At 52.0% G+C, this 20,454-nt stretch overlaps 1 protein-coding gene across 1 annotated transcript; it reads right to left on the bottom strand.

Moving 5' to 3' along the window:
- Positions 1 to 4,755: 4,755 nt before the first annotated feature.
- On the bottom strand, positions 4,756 to 16,136 carry FGF16 (fibroblast growth factor 16). The gene is made up of 3 exons (XM_050310552.1): positions 15,728 to 16,136; positions 9,466 to 9,569; positions 4,756 to 5,781 (listed from the first exon to the last, which is right to left on the bottom strand). Exons 1-3 carry the CDS (start codon positions 16,002 to 16,004, stop codon positions 5,536 to 5,538), a joined length of 627 nt encoding a protein of 208 aa, XP_050166509.1. The 5' UTR covers positions 16,005 to 16,136; the 3' UTR covers positions 4,756 to 5,535.
- Between the last annotated feature and the right edge of the window lie 4,318 nt (positions 16,137 to 20,454).

The following is a 20,454-nucleotide window of genomic DNA, read 5'->3' as shown; positions in this document are numbered from 1 at the left end:
TGAACGTGCCTTGTTCTACATTCACAACCCAGTGTTAACTGCAAGGGGTTCAGGATGTCTTTGGAGAACTGTGCTGTGAGTTTAAACTCGACAGCAGCAGAGGTAGCCATTGATTTCATTTAGGGAAAATAGCTGTGGCACAGGTTTTCAAATTATATTCATTAACAGCAGCTTCTGCCAGTCTGTGAAGAAGGAGTTATCACCCAGCAGTGAGATGGTTGAGTGAGGTGAAGTCAAACCAGAACCACCTGCTGCCATATTTTAACCTCATAACTGTACTTCTCCCTGCCTTAGTTATTAAATCCCACCTGTTAGGAAAAAAGCCTCTTTCCTGCACAAAAACACCTGTGTGATGATTGTGTTTTAAATCTGCCCTCCCCTTGTTCCCTGTGCTGGAGGGTTTTCTGTGGCTCCTGCCGGTGCTGCTTGGGCACAGCTGGGCTGGGAGGGAGCTGAGGAAGGGCCATGCAATCTGTGTCGGTGAAGATGATCGAGCTGTGCTCTAAGGGTGTTCTTAAACAGCCCTGTGACTCTCACCCTGGCTCAACACTCTGCCAGAGGGCAGAAAGCCAAAGGTCCTAAACATTCCCAGCTGAGGAGTGTGGAACATGGTGGTGGTGCAGCCCCAACCACGTAATCACAGGGCACCTGCTGAGGAGGTGAAGAACCCCCGTGTGCTCCAGACCCTACCCTGGAGATGTGGGACCAGCAGGATTCAATCCAGACCTGTCCTGGGAAGAGCTGGGCTGCTGTGCAGGGTCTGGAGAAGCTCCTGCTCCGTGTGCAGGTGGGATGGCGACTCATCTTGTGTGTGACCCTGTGTGATCATCCCATGTGTGACCCTGTGTGATCATCCCGTGTGTGACCCTGTGTTATCATCCCCTGTGTGACCCTGTGTGATCATCCCGTGTGTGACCCTGTGTGATCATCCCGTGTGTGTGACCCTGTGTGATCATCCCGTGTGTGACCCTGTGTGATCATCCCGTGTGTGACCCTGTGTGATCATCCCGTGTGTGACCCTGTGTGATCATCCTGTGTGTGACCCTGTGTCACTGCTGTGCCTGCAGCCACCACGCAGCAGACACGGGCAGTGCTGGGGGTCATCCAGGCACAGCTCCTGTTCCTGCTTTCCCCAGGGATGAGTGGGGTGACTGGAAGAGGGTCCTGGGAAGGGGCTGTGGCCTGACATGGGGATGCTGCCCTGGAGGAGGACAGGTGGGCACAGGGAGAGGTGGAGTCACCCCTCAGGTTCTGCACTCGGCCACTTCCAGGGTCTGATCTCAAACGCTGCCCTGGCTTGTGTGTAATGATTGTTGTGCACAGAAACGACTGGAGATGGAGTGTGAGGCAGTGACTGATCCTGGGGCACTGCTCAAAGCCTGGTCCAGGCACAGCAGCCACGTCTGTAATTCAGCTGCACAAAGCACAGTGCCCGTTTTGGGGGCTCTGCCCGTGAGCAGCAGTGCAGGTGGATGATCTGCCCCTCCTGGTCACAGGCATTGTAGGGCCAAACACCTCCTGGTATGGTGAGGGAAGAGCCTGAGACTCCTCTCTGGATTTGGCTTTGCAGGGCTCCTGCTCCCACCCAGCACAGCTACGAGGGGACACCTGTGGTGTTTTCCACGATGAGAATTTAACAGCTCTGAAGCCATTACTTGCTTTGGGGAAAAAAATAAATAACCAGTGCTGTCCCAAAGGGTGTGGATGTCTTTCTCTCCCCATCAACAGGAATTTTCAGCCCTTCTCCTTCAGGAATGCTCCATCCCTGAGTGCCCCTTCAGGAACATCTCAGCTGTGGCACATCTCTCTGGACATGCAGCCAGGTGGGACAGCACCAGAAGGGCGACTTCCCTGCCTTCCAGCAGCAAGTTCTGGACTCCCTCTGCAGTTTTGGGCTCTCCATTGCTCTCTCCACAGGAGGTGGGTCTTTGGAGCCTCCTCTCCTTTTCCTCCTCGGAGAAAGGAGCCCCAAGCCACACATCCCAGCCAGGAGAGCTCCCTGTGGGCAGTGGGGTCTCTCCTGGGATGTCCCTGAGGGCATGTGTTCGTTGCCACTTGAGGGTCTGTGTCCTCAATCCATCCCTGTGCCTTGGATCATGTGCCAAAGCTGGGCAGATGGGCACTGTTGCTGTGCTTGTCTCCACGCTGGCTACAGACATTCCCCCAGGGGGTTCCCCCTGTTTCTGTGCCCTCCACAGCGAGACTCCAGCACTTTCCCACCTCTTTGCACCATCCTCCCTCCTGCTCTGCACAGTTGTTCCGGGATAATGTTTCCTGTAACACGTGCCCGCCCCTCTCGGGTGGAAGGGGAAGGGTTGCAAGTGATGCCTTTTGTCCTGTTTGCTCTGGTGTTTCCAGACCTGCAGCCCTTTGTGCCTGGAACAGCACTGCGAGTGGGGGCACCCTGGGGTTTCTGGGGACCTGCACTAGCCTTTGCCTTCCCTTTGGGAGAAGTTTTCCATCTGGCTGTGGTGAGGAGGAATCGTGTGGAAACCACACAAACAGAGATCCCAAACAAACACTGACATTTCCTTCTGCTGATTCAGGAGCAGAGGCCCCTCGACCAAGGCTCCGTGTGCTGCTCTGCTGCAGGATCCATCTGCCAGCCTGGGACACCTCCGAGCCCAGGGACAGTCGGTGTCTGCAGGTGGGGTAATGTCTGGATGGGAGAACAGCCCATTTCTCCACAGCCCGTTCCTCCACAGGGATGGGATGGGCCAGAGAGGGCAGTGCGTCCACATGAACCCCCTGCCCACCACCGGCTGCTCCCACTCAAAATGCACCCGGAGTCTGGGGGTGTTCCCTGCGCTGCCGTTCAGCTCCCAGGTCTGTCAGGTCATTCACATCTTTGTTTTGTCAGACCAGGACCAAACCCAGTAGATTCCTGAGAAAGAACCATCCGAGTGGGATTCAGCGATGCCGAATTCCCCCTTTAACAAATGCCCACACGGGGGATGGCACCAACCTTTACCAAGGGGTTTCCAGTAAATTCTGTGTGGATTTTGCTTTCTGCAAGTGTCAGTTTTTTGAACCCAGGTCCCAAAAAGGCATTTTACAGCATCCCTGGCACCTCTGTTGTGTCTGGAGGCTCTGCTGCAGCAGCTCCTCGGGTCAGGTATCAGATGAACAAGTCCAATGTTGCACCCATGGGCCACATCATCTTCCCTTTGAGCTGGTGAAAAACGTCCTTGGCATTGCTGAGATCAGGTTCTGACCTTCATTTTGGAAAGGAGCAGGATCTTAACCACCAGATTTATCTTCAAGTGCAACGAAGAGCCCAGGCTGGAGCGAGGCAGGATCATGCTGGGGGGCAGAGGGATTTCCCTTCACGCAGGGAAAGGTCAGAAGTGCACCTGAGGACGCGTCTCGTGAGCAACCGTGCCCCCGGCGAGGCGGCTGGGGGAGATGTTTCAGCAGTGACTCAGAGGAAGGAGCTAAATAAACACTTTTTATTTCAAACACGGGATTAAATTCCTTCATGTCTGGATCATTGAAGGTAAAGCTCCTATAATCTCCTCGTTTCCATCCCCAGCCCATTGTCTGGTGGCTGCTGGACCTGCTGGGACACTGAAGGGACACAGGAGGTGGCAGAGAGGGCAAGAGGCAGCTGGGAGCAGAGCTGGGCACCGGCTGCCACTGCCCTGAGCGGTGCAGCACGTGAAGAAGCCGGAGTGGATCATCCCCTGGGCCAGGGAAATTGTCCTGGGAATTCACACCCTGAAGCTGAAGGAGCTGAGATTTCACCTTGACTGTTTCATGAGGAGGAGGCTGAGAAACCACACTGTGAACAAAGCAGCTGTGACAAGGAAAACCCCAACCCAAAGCCACCAGCGCTGTATTTGTTCAGGTTTTTGCCCGGACAACCCCGTTCGATGCCATCCCTGCTGCAAAGTGACTCTGCAACCGCACGTTCCTCGTGCTGAAACCCCTCTCTCTGCTGATCACGGGGGACAAAACACGAGCGGGCATCACTGCTGGAAGTTTTCCCCCAGTTCTGTGACGTCCCAAGCAGGCAGCGAGAGCAGCCGTGTGGCACGGGTGTCACCCGGGCCCTGCGGGGGGAGCTGCCTGCCCCGGGAGTGTCCCCGGCCGGCCTGACTCGAGCGGGGCTGCAGTTTTTGGGGCTGCGGCTTTTGGGGCTGCGGCTTTTGGGGCCGCGGCTTTTGGGGCTGCGGCTCTCGGGGCTGCCTCGGCAGGGGCTGAGCCCACCTGGAGGCAGAGCAAAGGTGATGACGGGGCGGTGTCACCAGGCGGCTTCTGCAGAGGACAGTGCCACACGGCCACGTCGGAGCGCTGCCTGCGGGGATGATCCTCATCATCCACGGTGATCGCTTAAAAACGAGGGGGGTTAAAACTGCTGTTGTTGCTTTCTAGCCTTTCTTCACCCGTTTTCCACGATGACTCAGGTAGACCTCATGGCAGACGTGGTGCTTTGGATTGCAGGAATAGCAGGTCCATCCAAACTGCAGCAGATGCTCCAGATGTTTCTCCTCCTGCTTTTTGAACTGGACAGTAAATCCACAGTGGCTGCTGCTCCACACCCTGAGGTTTCAGCTGCCCACGACTCCTGCCCAGAGCAGCACCGGCGCTTCCCAGGCTCCTGGAATTTGATGTCATCCTTCTACAGCACTTTGGGGCTCAGGTAATTGAACTTTACCATCCAAAGCCCTTTTAGAGGTGGTCTCAATGTCCATATTGAAGGGGAAATACTGGGTTAATTGTTGAAGAGAGCCAAAAAAAAGGGCTAGCAAGAAATCTACAATATAAAGACAATTTTATTGCCAATAAGCTCTTAAAACTCTTTTTTTTTTTTTTTCCCTGTTTCAGTAGGACCTTATTCTTCCTGATGAAAATCCGGTCATAGCATCTCTCATTAAAAATAAAATTATTTTGAAATAAATAAATATATAAAATAAATATCATATACATTTTATAAATAGTTTTGTCCTTATGCACAGTATCCATGCTTACATCTGAATAATGTTCCTTGCCCCATTCCCACCCCAACAGCAGGAAGAACCCCACACATCAGGACCAGTCCACGGAGCATCATCCATGTAGCAAACTCCCCAGGCTGCTCAAGCAGGGCACCACTCAAAAGGCTTTTCCTCAGCAGGGAGCCACCCCAGCTCAGCAGCAGTATCTGCAGCAGTTCTGCGATCTTTTGTTTTCTTTCCTTCTCTTCATTTTTAGGTTGGTTTGGGGTTGTTTTTTTTGGTGATGGTGATCAGGTTTGCTCACCTGCTCGTTCCTTTAAGCAACCATAACATTGAATATTCAGCCTCTTCGTGCAGCAACCAGGTAAAGAAAGTGAAGGAGAATGGAAGATTAAATGTGGGGTTCCCTCCCTTCCCCTGCCCCCGCCCCATAAATAACCCGGCTTTGATACGCGCTGCAAACAAGGAGCAACAGCGGTGTCTGAATCCAACAAGTGCTTCCCTAGGCCACCTACAGGAGTGATGGAATGGCTATGGACAGAGCGCTCTGGGAGGCAGCTCGGGAGCCCCAGCACGTACACGCTGACCGCAGGAACCATCACCTGTAGTGGAAGAGGTCTCTGTACGTGGCAGGGATTTTGGAAGGGTCCACAGGCCGGGGCAAAAAGTGGGTGAATTTCTGGTGCCTCTTAGTCCTGTAGCCCTCGCGGGGGGAGCCGTCCTTGTTGAGGGCCACGTAGAACTGGCGCTCTGAGTCGGGGTGCTTGTACAGCGTCGAGGCGTACGTGTTGTACCAGTTCTCCTCGAACTGCTCGCGGAAAACGCACTCCCTGGTGAGCTTCTTCTGCGGGGGGACGGGGGGAAGGAACAGAGACACATTGCTGTCAAAAGTTTAGAAGAGGAAAGGATTTCCCCCTTCCTTGCTTTATTTTCCCGTAATTTTCCCGGCTGCCCTCTCCCGGCCCCCCTGAGGAGGGGGGGCTGTGCTGCTGGGGGTGTTTCCCCCTGGCTTAGAGCTGGAAATGAGCACCAGCCGGGACCCAAAGAGCGCTGGAGCTGGAGGAGAAAGGAGATGGAAGGAGGAGCAGAAGGAGGGTGTGTGTTTTGTAAAGGTGCCCATGAATAAATCCAACAGGCAGATGAGGCAGGCACTGCCAGGCAGAGACACCTTCCCCCCGCAGCAGCCCCCACCACACATCCCAAACACCCTCTCGTGGGTGGCAAAGCAGCAGGAGCACACCTGAAGGGGCTGACCAGGAAAACAGGAGCAGGCAGTGCTTTGGAAGTTTAGGGCACAGGTCTGCACGCTGCAATGGGAATGGAAACATTCCCGAGGGTTTCACCTGGAGCTCTGATGGGAGGCCATAACAAGGCCCAGAGGGATGGGCAGCAGTGCCCCGAGGATGTCAGGCCCCAGGGCAGACACAGGGTGGTGACAGGTGATGTGATGAGCATGTGCCAGCCCGTGGCTGGTGCATCCCACGCCAGGATGGGGGGAAGGATGGCACTGATGTCACCAGGACCACAACCAGCTCTTCCCTCCAGCCCCTCCAGCCCGGGCTGTCAGCAGTGACCCTTTGGCAATGGCTTTCTACTTCATGCCCAGTGCTCCTTCCCTCTCCCTCCCACCTCCACGTGCCAGCTACTGGGATGTGCCCAGTGAGAGCGGGGCTGTGTCCCCACAGGGACATGGGGGTGGCTGTGCCAGAGATCACAGAGGGACCAGGAATCCCATCCCATCCCATCCCATCCCATCCCATCCCATCCGACAGGGAGACTGCCAGGGGGATGAGGGAGCCCTCTGGGATGGAAGGCAGCCTGCCAGTGCAGGGTGCTATGATGTTACACTCACTGTACTACACTGTCAACAATCCAGGCAGGGAATGTGTCCTGCACACGGAGTGCTCAGTAAATGTTACTGCCTGCAGTAGATGTTTTGTAACATGATCCAGGAGTTCACCTGTGCTCAGAACCTGTTTTCAATGTTTTGCTGCTAATTAAATAAACCCTGAGGTAAGTTGTGAGCCCTCCAAAGGCCCCAGGGCCACAGCCCTGGCCATTTGAGACCCAGGAACTGTGGGCTTCTCTCCCCAGATCCGTCAATAAATACAGGCTGGTTTTTTCCCTCCCCTCAGATGCCATTTACTCAGAATGTGTTGGAAGCTGATGGCTGGCTGAACTCTTGTGCTGCTGCTTTGCCCCCATTCACCCCTGCTAGGCTGGGCAGTTTGGAGTACAGTGTTTGTGGAAAATGTTTGGCGAGTCTGGGGTGACTCTGCCAGGTGTGATTTACGCCTTTCCAAAGCCCTGGGATGTCCCCACTGAACCTGACACCACACAGGCAGCAGTGCAAGGTGCTGCCCGTGCCTCCTGCTGCCCTAAATATTGGTGGCACTTCTGAAAGCCTCGGGAAGCTCTGCAGAAGGGTTGGCACGAGGTTCACAGGGCCGGGCTGTGTCCCGAGGGGACTCCACGTGTCGCTGCGGGGCTGGCTGGGGCTGGCTGCATCAACACACGGATCAGGCAAAATTGGCACAGAGGGAAAGAGTAAACTCGCTGAAAATTTAAAAATACCGCTGTGCTGCGATGTCCCAAAATACCATTGTAATGCTAATGCTGTTGTCGGGCTGTTTTATGGACCTTTAATTAGGAATGCTGTAGTGGCTTTGGAGCTCCAAAAGCCATCATTGTACAGCCCACGTGTCCCAGGTTTTAAAACTCCAGGGTTATTTGGGGACCTGGCTCGTGACTCGGGCACACTTTGGAGCAGCAGTTTGACTGTGTCCCTGCAGTGTCCACTCAGGGCACTGCCTGGGGCACAAGATCCCAGACTGGTTTGGATTGGAAGGGACCTTAAAGAGCATCTCATTCCAACCCCCTGCCACGGGCAGGGACAGTTCCCAAGATTGTGTCTTCAGGTCAATTCTGTTTCCAGATTCAGTGCTGTAAAATGTTATCCTATTTTTGTTCCTGTGTTGTAACATGAACACAGGCTCTAGAATTGAATTAACTCAGTTCACAGACAGAGCTGCAGAGTTTGGAGGCAGAGAGGGGGATCTCATGTCCTCCTTTCCAGCTGGCACAAGTGAAAACTGTGACTCCCAACTGAGCAGCCTGGGATTTGACAGGAAAGGTGCTGATCCAGCCCTGCTTTCTGAAGTGTGCCTCAGGATTCTTTGTGTTTTATGGAATCCTGGTGATTTTCTTTCTTATCTGTCAGTTGCAACTTAATAAATAACTTGCAATTTAACCACTGTGTCTGTATTTAATGTCTGTTCAGGGTGGACATAATTAGAGAAATGAGGTGGGAGAAGAATAGTTATCGGTGCATGTTGGTATTTGATATCAGAGAATCATGGAATGGTTTGGGTTGGAAGGGTCCTTAAAGATCATTTTGTTCCATGGCAAGGGACACCTTCCACTACCCCAGGTTGCTCCAAGCCTCATCCAACCTGCCCTTGGACACCTGTAGGGATGGGGACTCCACAACCTCTTTGGACAAACATCTCATACAAACATCAGCAACTGCATCTTAAGCAGTGAAAGGGTCTGTGGCTCTCAGATGGGAATGGGAGAAGGAAAGATGATGGAAACTTGTGATTTGCTGTTTGCTAAGCAGAGGTTTTCTGAAGGTTTCTCTGTACACAGAGTACATGAGTTTCAATTTTTACTCTATGAGATTGATCTGATTTGGGGAGAGGAAGAATGTGCCTTCTACTTTGGCTTAAAACTGGTTTATTTTATTTCATTTTACATTTACTGTGATCCATCCTTAAAAATCAGTATCCTCACCCAGGGCAGTGCTAGGAGCTAGTAAGAGACATTTTTAAAAAATCACACACAGGTGATAGGTTGAATTAAAGGCCATGGGGCACCTGAAAGCATCAATGAAGTGAAGCAGCTACAAAAAAAAAGAACTTAGAATGGCTCTCTGGAGTACAATTACATTTTCAAAATAGAAGTGATCGTTCCAGCTAACTAGAAATAACTGTCTTATATTGAATTGAGCTAAGTAATTGGAAATTGAGTTAAAGTAACCTGTAGGAAGAACCTCTGCTCAGCTGTTACGACCTGGCATTTTGACTGCAAGTCATAAGGAGTTTACACTTGGGTTTTTTGATCAGAACAGGGAAAATTTTAGACTGAAAAGGGCACTTCTAGGAAATTATCAACAGCAGCCCTAAACTCCAAAAAGGAGTTGCAGAGCGTGTTACAATAAGGCTCAGCCCCAAATTTCAGCTTCTGCTGGTTAGAGTCATAACACAAAGATGGAATCTGCAGATGGCTGCAGACCCTGGCCAAGCAGAGCACACAGCTGATGGTACTGGGCTGGGAGAACACACCAGCACCTCCTGGTTCTGTGCTGAATGTCCCCCTGCCTTTACCTGGCCATGCCACGCGGTTCCTGAGAGCCAAAGCCCCGGGGAGCTCCCGCCGATCATTCACGCTGACCCAGCAGGGGCAGCAGGGGAGGGGAGGGCAGTGCTGGGGGTGTTCCAGGGCTGCGATCAGCACACGCCAAACTTACCGACCCATAGAGCTCCCCTCTCTCGTTCATGCCGAGGTAGAGTCCGGAGTCCACGCCACGGATGCTCACCAGCCCCACCGCCAGGCTGATGAACTCCAAAATCCCTGAAACAGAGGAGAACTGCAAATCACGCAGAGGAAAAACCATCCGGCTCCAGCGCCAAACACAAACCCGCCTGCCCCAGCCTTTGCAGAGCTTCCTACAGACCCTGTTTTCATGATAAATAAAAACACTGTTCTTAAATCTGTTGTCCCATCTGCGTGCAGTGTTCCATTTCCAGTCTGGGCTTCCCCCCAGCATCGTGAATTTGAGTTGCCCAACAGGGATTAGCTTTGGCTAATGAGAAAAGCTTTGCAGGGTTTTGTTGTTCTGGGTTTGGATTTTTTTGCTAATTATCACCAAGCAGACAGATGTAGAAACCTGTGCCTGGCCTCTAGGAATTTCAGAAGTGTGTTACCACATTGGCTTTTATTCTTTACCAAAAGGAGAGTGATTTTGGCTTCTGGTTTGAGATGATAGTCCCACATGTTCTGAAGTGATGGGTTCAGTAAAAATAAGTAAAAAACACTAGAAGAGATGTCTGTGAAGACCATCTTCATCCTGGCACTCCAGTGGGGTACCTGACATCCCCAAATGTACAGACAAGCCACAGGGATAAAATCCAGCTTCAAAGCACACAGACATCCCCAGCCCTGCGAGAGCAACTGTTTCACCCACGGGCTTCAGCCTGTGGTGATGGTGTCAGACACTGCAATAATGAGGGGCAGCCTCATTTCCTCTGGCAAAGTAATTAGCAGGGTCTGCTGGGAGGGGGGACAGCAGCTGTTTCCGTGGGGAAGGACTTGTAATAGGAGAATCCTCGGTGAAGCACTTAAACAGTTCCTACCCAACATCACAAGTGGCGGAGACCTTCAAACTTCTCAGGAAAACCTCCCGAAGGCAGCAGTGGGACTGTGTTGTTCTGGATATCACACTCACCCTAGCTAGAGGTCATGGGCAGCCCCTGCCCGTGTCCAGGGCTGACTTCATTAGCCGGGAGGCAGAAGGAAGAGGGTTTTCCCCATCTCATGTAACGGCTGGATGTCTCCATTGACAGGAGATGCTGCTCTAACCTTTAGTGTGGCTCCAGGTCCCCCAATATAGCTCCCCAAACACCCAGTCCCGAGCCACTGCCGGGGTGATCAGGTTACCCCCGAGCCATTGCCGGGGTGATCAGGTTACCCCGAGCCATTGCCGGGGTGATCAGGTTACCCCGAGCCATTGCCGGGGTGATCAGGTTACCCCGAGCAGGAGCTCCCCGCTCTGACAGCGCCGCGTGACGAGCGGCCACCTGGTCCAGCAGCTTGAGCTGTCCCCTCAGCCTGGGCACGTCTCCAGGCCTGGACATGGTGACTCTCAGACCACTCTGCATCACTGCCCAAATATAGGACAGGCCAGACAGGGCAGACACCTCTGACCCCCTTCGCTCGGCGCAGACTCGGAGCTCACACGCCGGCAGCAAAGCTGGCTGCAAGAATCAGCCTGCCCACCTTCCATCAGCCTGCCCACCTTCCACCAGCCTGCCCACCTTCCATCATCCTGCCCACCTTCCACCAGCCTGCCTGTCCTCCTTTTGCTCTGCCCACTCTGGGGTGCTGAGCATTGATTGAATCCAGCTCTCCCTGAGGGAGATGAAATGTGGACTTGGGAACAGCAAGTCCTGGAGACAAACAGGGAAGCAAATAACACAAAACACGCTGTGTGGATCAGTGCAGACATTCCACAGGCTGAAATATGCCCAGCTCTATGGCCCAGTCTGGGAGCACATCCTGCCTGCAGAGGCACCTGGAGCAGGCAGAGAAGGCAGCCTTCCCAAGCCAGGAAGGCAAACTGGACCCTGGCTCTGCTCTGCTTGGTCCTGGGTAGTTACTCCAGTTTCTTAGCTGAAAAGATCCCAAACGTGGAGGGAAGGGGGGCAGGATGAGGGGTGGTCTCCTGCCTCCACTCCTGAACTGCTGAGTGCTCTTTTCCCATCCACAGGACAGAAATGACCACATCCACTGCTGGGAAAGGAGGGGGTGAAGGACAATGGACAACAACCAGGGAGAGTGTGAAAAATAACACAGGAGTACAGAGATACCTAAGAACAGTGGAGTCTTTCCCAGGCTGGAGACAAGTGAAGTGAAAAATATCAGATACCTGGAAAAGAGTGGATGGACATTCCCATAGGTATAGTCACAGATCTCAGTACCAGTTTCTGGGGTTTTTTTTGTCTTCTGTCACCCCTGGGAAGCAGGAAAATGCTGCTGAGGGAGGTCTGAGGTAGGGGAACCAAGAGTTTTTCTTGAATATGCCCACAAGCATGTTCTGTACGAGGCAGATGAATCCAGGTCTCCAAAGACTTGGCAAGGACAAAGCCAGGAGCTGCATCAGCATCCTCTCTCTCTGAGTAGGAAGGTGAGACCCCCCCCTCCTTTGGTGCTTGTTGGATAGACACTCCCTGGCTTTGCAAATGAAATTTCTTGTAGGTGTGCCCGTGACAATCTCCTCTAACAACATCCCTTGTAATATTCCCCTTTTCTGATCTCTGAGTGTCACTTGGAGACATGCACGGAAGATGACTATGTTGAAACAGCATTAAGAACGTAACTTAAACCCACAAAAGTCAGGAGACAGAGTGAAGGCTGAAAAAATGTGGGCGGATATCCATCCTGTCCTTAACTCACTCCAATTGTAGACAAAATTGCAGCTTCGTACATCTGATCTTCAGCAGCACAGGGAGTGGCCACTGGGGCCAGCTCAAGAATTCTCTTTCCAATTGTAGCGGTGTTTTTGTGGTAGAACATGCTCCCCCCCACACCCCTTTCCTTTCCTTTTTCTTTCCCCCAGGACTTGCCTCTTTTTTTCTCACTTTGATTCATTCTGTTTGTTCCTTGAGCCCTTTCAGATAAGACTTGGAGAGATTTGATTAAGACTCCAACTGGACTAATTTACCACCAAAACACTGAATAACTTCCCAAGCTTTGCTGTGGCTGGACCCCCACTTACACTAAGCCACCCCTCAAAGAACAGTTCAGCTCCCTGCACCTGTCTCTTCTTACACGACTATATTTGGGAGCTGGGGTACAGAAACAGATGTTGCATTAATGGCTACAAACCTAAAGCTCCAGCTAAAAACCTCAGCAACTGTTCAGCAACAGGTGCACTACGGTCTGAATGTCAAAACCGCAGCAAAACTTTCTCTGGAGGTTTCAGCAGCTTCTCTTGGAGTCTGTGTAACAGATCCAGGAGCGGGTTTGTACCCGGGAAGAGCTTCGTTTGCTCCTTTATTCATCTGCAGTGCAAACTCGAGGCCTCCTTCTCTCCTCCACTGCAGTAAGAGCAGCACTGCTGGGTTGACTCGAACGCTGCTGTAAAAGAGACACGAGGCAGAAACAGAGCAGTTCCTCCTGGCAAGGGTTTCCCTGGTGCATTTCTCTTGGTTTCATTCCAAGAAGGGTTATCACAGGAGTGCTGATGTCAGTCCGGACCCCCTCCAGATTTTGACCGTCCTTTATTTCTTTGTATAGGAAAGTTCTGAGCAGATGCGGTGAGAACAGATGCATCTTTGAAAACACTTGATTCTTTTTGGGATGCCTTTGCCAGAGCTGCCAGTTCAGAGAGCAAATTTGGGCACTCCCCTAGTGTAGAACAAGCTCTCTTTCAAAAATCCCAGAGGGCTTCACCACATTCTGCTTTAAGCTTCCTCTAGGAAAAATATGCTGGGCTCCATTGTTCTTGCCTGAATCTGTGCTTTTACAAGTATAAAATACGGCATTCCAGAAGACAGGTGTGATTTAGGACGGCTCCAGTCCTTGACAGATGAGAGGGAATAGTTCTTGTGATCGCTCAGGCAGTGTGGGTGCATGATGCCACAACCTCCCGTGTCCTACAGTCACATCCCCCAGTGCTGCGGTACAAAACTCTCACTGCGGACCTTGGGACTCCACTCTGCATCACTGGGGCTCTGGCTCTTCATTTTCCTCCCTGGAAGATGTGGATGGCTTGGACATCTGGCAGCTTTTGGGATGGCTGTGCATGGGAGGGTGCAGATACTGCCTGTCTATTCCTGAAACCCTTCCAAGTTACGAGATAGGGATGCCAAGTCTGGTTCTGCCCTCCATCCCACCTGCAGCTGGACACGTGCCTGAGCTGTGGAGCACGTTAATTATCTACTCACGATACCAGAGAGCACCTTCCAGCCACGGGGCTTGATCCACAGGACCATTATACCCGATTTCTAAGTATTTCCCCAGATGCCCCAAGATTTAAGGCAGCTTTAAACTGCTCCCCTGAGCCCCTTGTCTAGCTCTGCAGCCCCCACCACAGTTTTGGAGTCTCCAGACTCGCTCAGGCTGCCCAGTTCTGTTATAAGTAACTGCTTTCTGAATGCTGCATGCAAAATTTAGGAATGCATTGATACATGACATCCTAATATGAACCATACCAGGAACATTGGAATTTAAATATTCATGGCTACTGAACGCAGATGGTGAATAGTGTGTGCCAATACATTATTGCTTTGAGTCTCTGCTGAAGTGAGGCTTAGTCCAACTTTATCTGAATGCAAGGATTCCAGTCTAATCCTTCGGGGCTTTGTCTTGCAATTACAACAAATAACTATTTATTTTACACTGCCTCTGGGAAAAACCTGAAGCAGAAAACTATAATGTCTGAAGTCTGGTCTAGTTTACAGAGCTGGATGCTGACTGCTAAAACACTTAGGGAATGCCAATGTTTCGATTTATTGAATGCACTGTGTGACTTAAGCTTCGGTGTACAAAATTCATGAAAAGTTTTAGCCCGTTTAACATGTTTTTCCAAGTTTGGAATTACTCTTGCTTTTCTCAATCTGTATAAGAAAAAAAGGGACCCAAACCAAATGGTGCTGTTTGAAACCGGCTGTTTAGCCGTACAAAGATTAGTGAAAGGAACCGATAGCAGAACAGAAACACTACGTGGCAGGTTGAACTAAACCCAACCCAACACAATGGGATTTTGCTCTGGGTTCTTTTAAGGCAGAAACCCAGCGTGCAAGGTTAAAAGATGGGTGTTTTCGGGAGGTCATTAAAGAACGCTCACCCCACGAGCAAATCAGTACCTGACTCTGACCCGCGGGTTATGACTTTCTTGTTGATTTAGGCAGGGACATGCTATGCACACACCTGGTGTTTATGGAAAGCGTGGTGCCGAGATAAGCTTTCCCAGTTGTTCCAAAAACCCGCCTTACACCTCCAACAATAGCAGTGGCAGCAGTTCCCGGAGTATCGGAAAGGACTGGTTGCAAAAAAAGTCAAGGAAAAAAAAAAATTCCTTTCACCGAGGAGTTAAATCACTTGAAAACTATAAAAAGTCTTGCGAGCACGTCTTGCAACCTGTTGACAACATAGCTGAGATCACTGGCATGGGACTTGTTGATAGCTTACACAGACACCTGCACTAGATGTTGGAGTAGCGGGAATTTCTCTTAGCTGTGCTCAGACTGACTGTACTCCTTCGCCTGTGGCTTGGGATGCATTTTTTGAAGATTACATACAGTCTCATTAGAGATCCCTGATCTCGTGTGCCACTGATACAGGCGCTGCAGTCCTCCAGCTGTATCCCCGGCGACAAGGTAAATCCACGGTGCTCTGCCTATTGTTCCATCTTCTCCTTTCCTTCCGAGGTCCCCTAAGTGTTTCTCCCCCTTCAGCTTCCCCCCTTCCTTTCCAGTAACCTTCCCAAACCCAGGTCCTGACACCCATCCAGCCATCTGATCCCTGCCCGCTTTGGGGAGACGCTCTTCTAATGGAATTCATGCAAGTAAAAGAAAGCAGCTCACAAATATCTGCGGAGGCCAAAAAGAAGGAGGAGGGGAAAGAAGAAACAACCAAAAAAGTGAGGAATTTCTTTTTCCAACGTAGGAATTTCCATGAAATTCCAAAGAGACATTCTTTCTTTCTTTCTCACTGCTAACTTCAGAGGTGCAGCTAGACCTGGTCACCATCCTTTTAATTTTTTTTTAATTATTTTTTAAATACTTTTTTCTCCCCTTCTAAGGCACGTTTTTAGTGCACCTGCAGAAAGGCTGAGCGCCGGGAGAGTAGGAAATTGGAAATAAAAACTCCCGCATTGCTGGGGAGTGAGAGCATTTGTTTAGGAGGCCAATTATATCCGTCCCGGGATGATTTATATTAGCGGGGTAATTAGCGGTGCGCGCGGGGCACCTGCTCCCGGCCCGGCCGGGCGCCCCCCGGCCCCTTACCGAAGCGGCTGTGGTCCTGCCGGGTGCCCTGCACCGTGCCGTTGGGGAAGATCTCCAGGTGGAAGCCGGTGCGGCAGTAGAGCTGCCGCCGCCGCAGGATGCCCTTGAGGTGAGCGAAGTCGGTGGGGGAGCCCCGCTGCAGCCGCCCCTCGATCTGCCCCAGGCGCTCGTTGAGGAAGCCGGGGGAGTCGGCGAGGGGCAGCCCGGCGCCCAGCGCGGGGGGGAAGCCGTGCAGGTCGGGGTCCAGCGCGCCCAGGAAGCCGCCCACCTCGGCCATGGGCGCGGAGCGCGGCGGCCCCGGGGGCGCGGGCACAGCGGCCGCTCAGAGCGAGCACTGCGGCCGCCCGGCCCCGCCGCGGCCCCGGCCCGGCCCCGCGCCGCCCGCGCCTCCCATCGCCCGATCCAGTGTCCCGCCGTCGGATGCGAACTGCACTTTATATACGTACACACTCCCCTTACATTGACATATTGGATATTTAAATGCAAGCCACACCTCACTGGCATCCCCTTTGGCTATTGCTTTTTTTCACCCCCCCCCCCTTTCTCCTCTGATCCATTTGGCTATTTTTTTTCCCTCTTAAAAAAAGGGGGGCAGCTTCACTCCCTCTTTTATTATGAAAAAAAAAAAAGAAAGGCAGGAAAAAGCTACACATCGCAGTGAGGCATAACAGCTCTTGGCAGGTCCCCGCCAGCCGGCGATGAAATCATGGAGCCCCCGCACAAACCCGCTCCCGCAGTGGCTGCCCCGCACCGCCCGCAGCCCCGGCCCCGCACCCCGCTCGGGCCGTCGGTGCCGCCTCAGCCCCGGCCGCGCCCCCCAACCCAACAACTGCCCCCCGAACGGACACGGTGTAAAAAAAAACCAAACAACACGTGAGGAGAGAGGGTCGAGACGCGTTTTTCAGCCGAACGTGTAAAAACGGAACGCGCTGTCTCTGCCAAGGCGCTCCCGCGGGCGGCACGGCCGGGCTACAGCCGGCGGCAGCGCAGGGAGCCCGCGGCGGGGCCGGGCAGCGCCGCTCGCCCTCCTTCCCTCCCCACCTTCCCCATGTTGGAAACAGGTGTTTCCGCGCTCTCCCGGCCCGCCGACACCGTATGTTCGGCGGCAGCTGCGGCCGCGCTGCAGGCAGCCGGGGCCGGGTGGGGCGGGGCGGGGGCACCGGGGCGGCCCGGGCACGGCCGGGCCGGGAGGGCCCGCGGGCAGGGAGGGCCCGGCCCGGCCGCCCCCGCCCTGCCCGGCAGGCGGCGCTGCCGCTCGCGCCGCCCGGGGGAGCCGAGGCGGCCCCGCCGGGGAGCCGAGGCGGCCCCGCCGGGGAGCCGAGGCGGCCCCGCCGGGGAGCCGAGGCGGCCCCGCCGGGGAGCCGAGGCGGCCCCGCCGGGGGAGCCGAGGCGGCCCCGCCGGGGGAGCCGAGGCGGCCCCGCCGGGGGAGCCGAGGCGGCCCCGCCGGGGGAGCCGAGGCGGCCGCGGGCTCTGGGGCCGGGCTGGCGGGTCCGCGGGATGCGGTGTCTCCCGCGCCCTCCTGCGTGCCCCGCCGGGGACGGAGACCCCACAAACAAGCACCAAACACGAAGTTGCCCCCGAGCCAGCAGCCCGCTCCGCCGCGGCGGCTCCTCCGGGGGGCGTCGGCGTGCAGAGGTCGTGTCCCCCTCAGCGGGTCTCCCCCGAGCGGTGTCCCCGCTGTGGGGCTCATCTCAGTGCGATCTCTTCCCACAAGGATATCTGTGCAGAGGGTCTCTCCCCTCAGCAGTCTCTCCCTATGGCAACTATTCCCTCAGCAGGTCTCCCACTTCAGCAGGTCTCCCCTCAGTGTGACTCTCCTCTCAGCGGGTCTCTTCCCTCAGGTGTCTCCTCAGCAAGTCTATCCCATGGTGGGTATTCCCTCAGCAGGTCTCTCCCCCTCAGAAATTCTCTCCCTTCCAGTGAACAGCCCCTCAGTAGGTTCCTGCCATGGTGGGTACCCCTTCGGAGCATCTCTCCCCTCAGCAGGTCTCACCCCACCACAAGGTGCTGCTCCCCACATCACCCCACAAGGAGGGTTTAAAACACCCCTGGCTGGCAGCTCCCTTCCCTGCAGGCCTGGGCACTGCTCTCTTGCGAAGACACAAAGGAAATTGTCTGAAACACCCGCTCGTGTGTCTGCAGTGGGTGAGGGATCTAGGTTTGAAATGGGGCTTTGGGGTGGTTTTTCCTGTCAGAGCTGTGGCTGTAAAAGGGTGTGTTTGATGCAGAACTCAACACATGAAGCCTAAACCCATGTTTTTTATAGAAATACAGGCTGTTCCAGAGGTAGTAAAATCTACAGAAGTGTGTTTGTTGACTATTTGTTTATCATGTGTGGTTACATGGAGATAGCACTGTCTGAGGAGTTCAGCATCCCACTGCAAAGATTATGATTTTATTGCTGTAGTATCTATATAAAAACTTAGGTGTGATGAGATAACTGTGGGAAATAAATTGTGCCTTGGTGAAATTGACGGTGATACAAGATGGGGACGGGGCAGACACAGCTGATGGGATACCCCAAATCCAGAATTACTGTTAAGGACACAACCCTGTAAATCCTGTGAATTTAATGCATAAAATTCATGTAGCGTGAATGATCACATTACAGTCAAATACGCCTTTCTGTAGAGTCTGGTTTTGCTGATGTAAGCGAGAGGTTTGCCTCTAGATTCATAGCGAATTCCTGTTTCTGAATCCCTGTTTCTGAACATGTCTGATCCCAGGGGTACTAGGAAGAGAGGAAAAATCAGTTTTCACATCTAAGGACTAACCAAACCGTGCAGAGGCTTCTGCCAGTGACTTCAATAGCCCCTGGATCTGTTGTAATATCCTTAAACCCAAATCCATACAAGCACTTAGTGGAACACTTAGGACACTGAGAAAGGTAACAGAGTTCAATTACACTGCAGTGAAATCCAAGATAAAGCCAAAACCCACAAACCTGCGTGCTTAACTAATGTATAACAAAAGCAGCACAATCCCCCGTCCAAGCTGACATTCCTCACTTAACTCTCCCAATTATGGGCAGCTTTTGAAGTGTCCGCGATACATTTTATTGAGAAATCGTACAGGCTGGTACAACATGTTCTGTTTAGGCACAACAGGATGTGGAAAGGTAGCTTTTTCTTTCTCTCTCTCTCTTTTTTTTTTTTTTTTTTTTTTTTTGTTTGTGTTTTTGTTTGTTTTGGGGTTTTTATTTGTTTGTTTTGTTTTGTTTTTTGTTTTTGGTCTTTAATTTCCTGGTTTATTTATGTTTTTGCTAAGCTGAGGAAAACACAGATTTCTATCCCGTATTTTTGAAGAAGAAAAGGGGTGTATTTTAAATACTGAAAGCTAGAGTGACTCCTTTGAAAGCAGAAACGTGTTTAGCAGTTTTTTTCATGTATGACACAGTTCTGCACCCAGTAATTTCTTAAAACAGCACAGAAACTTGTGTACAATTCGTAACACGGAATACAGTGTCACAAAATTAACTTTCTGCTCTGCTTTCTTTCAGTTCATGCAGTTCTCCCAGGTTTATTCTTTGATTACAGCTTCCATTGTTCACCTCAGGAACTGAAATGGTTACTATCAAACTGCTCTGCCTTTCAGTTTTCAGAAGAATTAGCAATGATTTTCATACCCAGTTTGCTAAAATGGACCTTGCAGATCCGTTTCCTCACACTATTTAGTGAGGCAGTAAAAATATTAAGGGTATTTATTTGAAGAGCAATTACTATCCATGGAGAACCACATTTGATATCTGACTATGAAATCAAAGGAAGAACAGGACTGGGGTCAAATCAGTAAATTAATTAGAAAAGAGTAAGATAAATAAATGCAATGAGTAAATCTAGATACTGCATATCCTCTGCCTGGAGCTATTCCATTTGGTAAAGAAAAGATCAAGACAGCTGAAATAATCTGAAGTAGCAGTGGCCATGAATGAAAAATCAGATGCGAGGAATATCTGAGGATAAAGAAATAACAGAGCCTTGAGCTTTAATAAACAATACTTCTGCTTCCTTAGCACTTTCCACCTCAGGATCTCAAAACAACCTCTGTGCACTAAGGAATTAAGACTCCCAACCAAGGTCACTGTGCAGCTCCTTTTCCCTGGCCAGCCTCCTTTTCCACTGAGAGATGTTGTTCAGAGGATATTGATAGTTTCTGTATTTGTTGGGGATTTGGGATGCAGAGCAGCCCTGCTGGAGCAGCAGCTTGGACCAGCTTTCAGTAATCCAGAAAGCAGACACGTGCACCATGAGCCCTCCTGCCTTTTGTGGTGCGGTGACCATCTGCGCTGCACGTGCAAGGAATGTCTGAGCTCTCCTGGCAGATAAATAGGGCAACCTCCTTTTGTACGGGGATGAATAAAAAAATTGTCTTAAGGGGAGCAGAGGATGGTTTATTGGTTTTTGTCTTTGATTGGTTTTACTCAAGCTAGTGCTATTATGGTTTGTAGTACCACTTCCAGGCCCTAGATGCTGTTTGTGCTGGATACTGTGTTAACAAGTGCATAACAAACCTGAGCAATCTCACTGCTCTGCCCTGTGGAAGGATTTCTGATGGAAGGCAACAGAGTTTCAGTCCATGTGTAGAAGTATGTTTTTGTGGACAGTTTGGAATTGGGGGCAGAATGAAGGTAAGGGTCTAAGGATAAAGCTCCAGACTTACCTACCTGAGTCTTCGGTTCAGGTGCCTGAATAAATGATGTGATTTTCAAACAAGGAAGGACCCACCT

The sequence above is a fragment of the Myiozetetes cayanensis genome, unplaced genomic scaffold, assembly GCF_022539395.1.
Source record: "Myiozetetes cayanensis isolate MyiCay16 unplaced genomic scaffold, myiCay2020 scf15, whole genome shotgun sequence".
Taxonomy (NCBI): domain Eukaryota; kingdom Metazoa; phylum Chordata; class Aves; order Passeriformes; family Tyrannidae; genus Myiozetetes; species Myiozetetes cayanensis.
The sequence above is the reverse complement of the archived record's forward strand: the minus strand, read 5'-3'. Positions and strand labels throughout refer to the sequence as shown.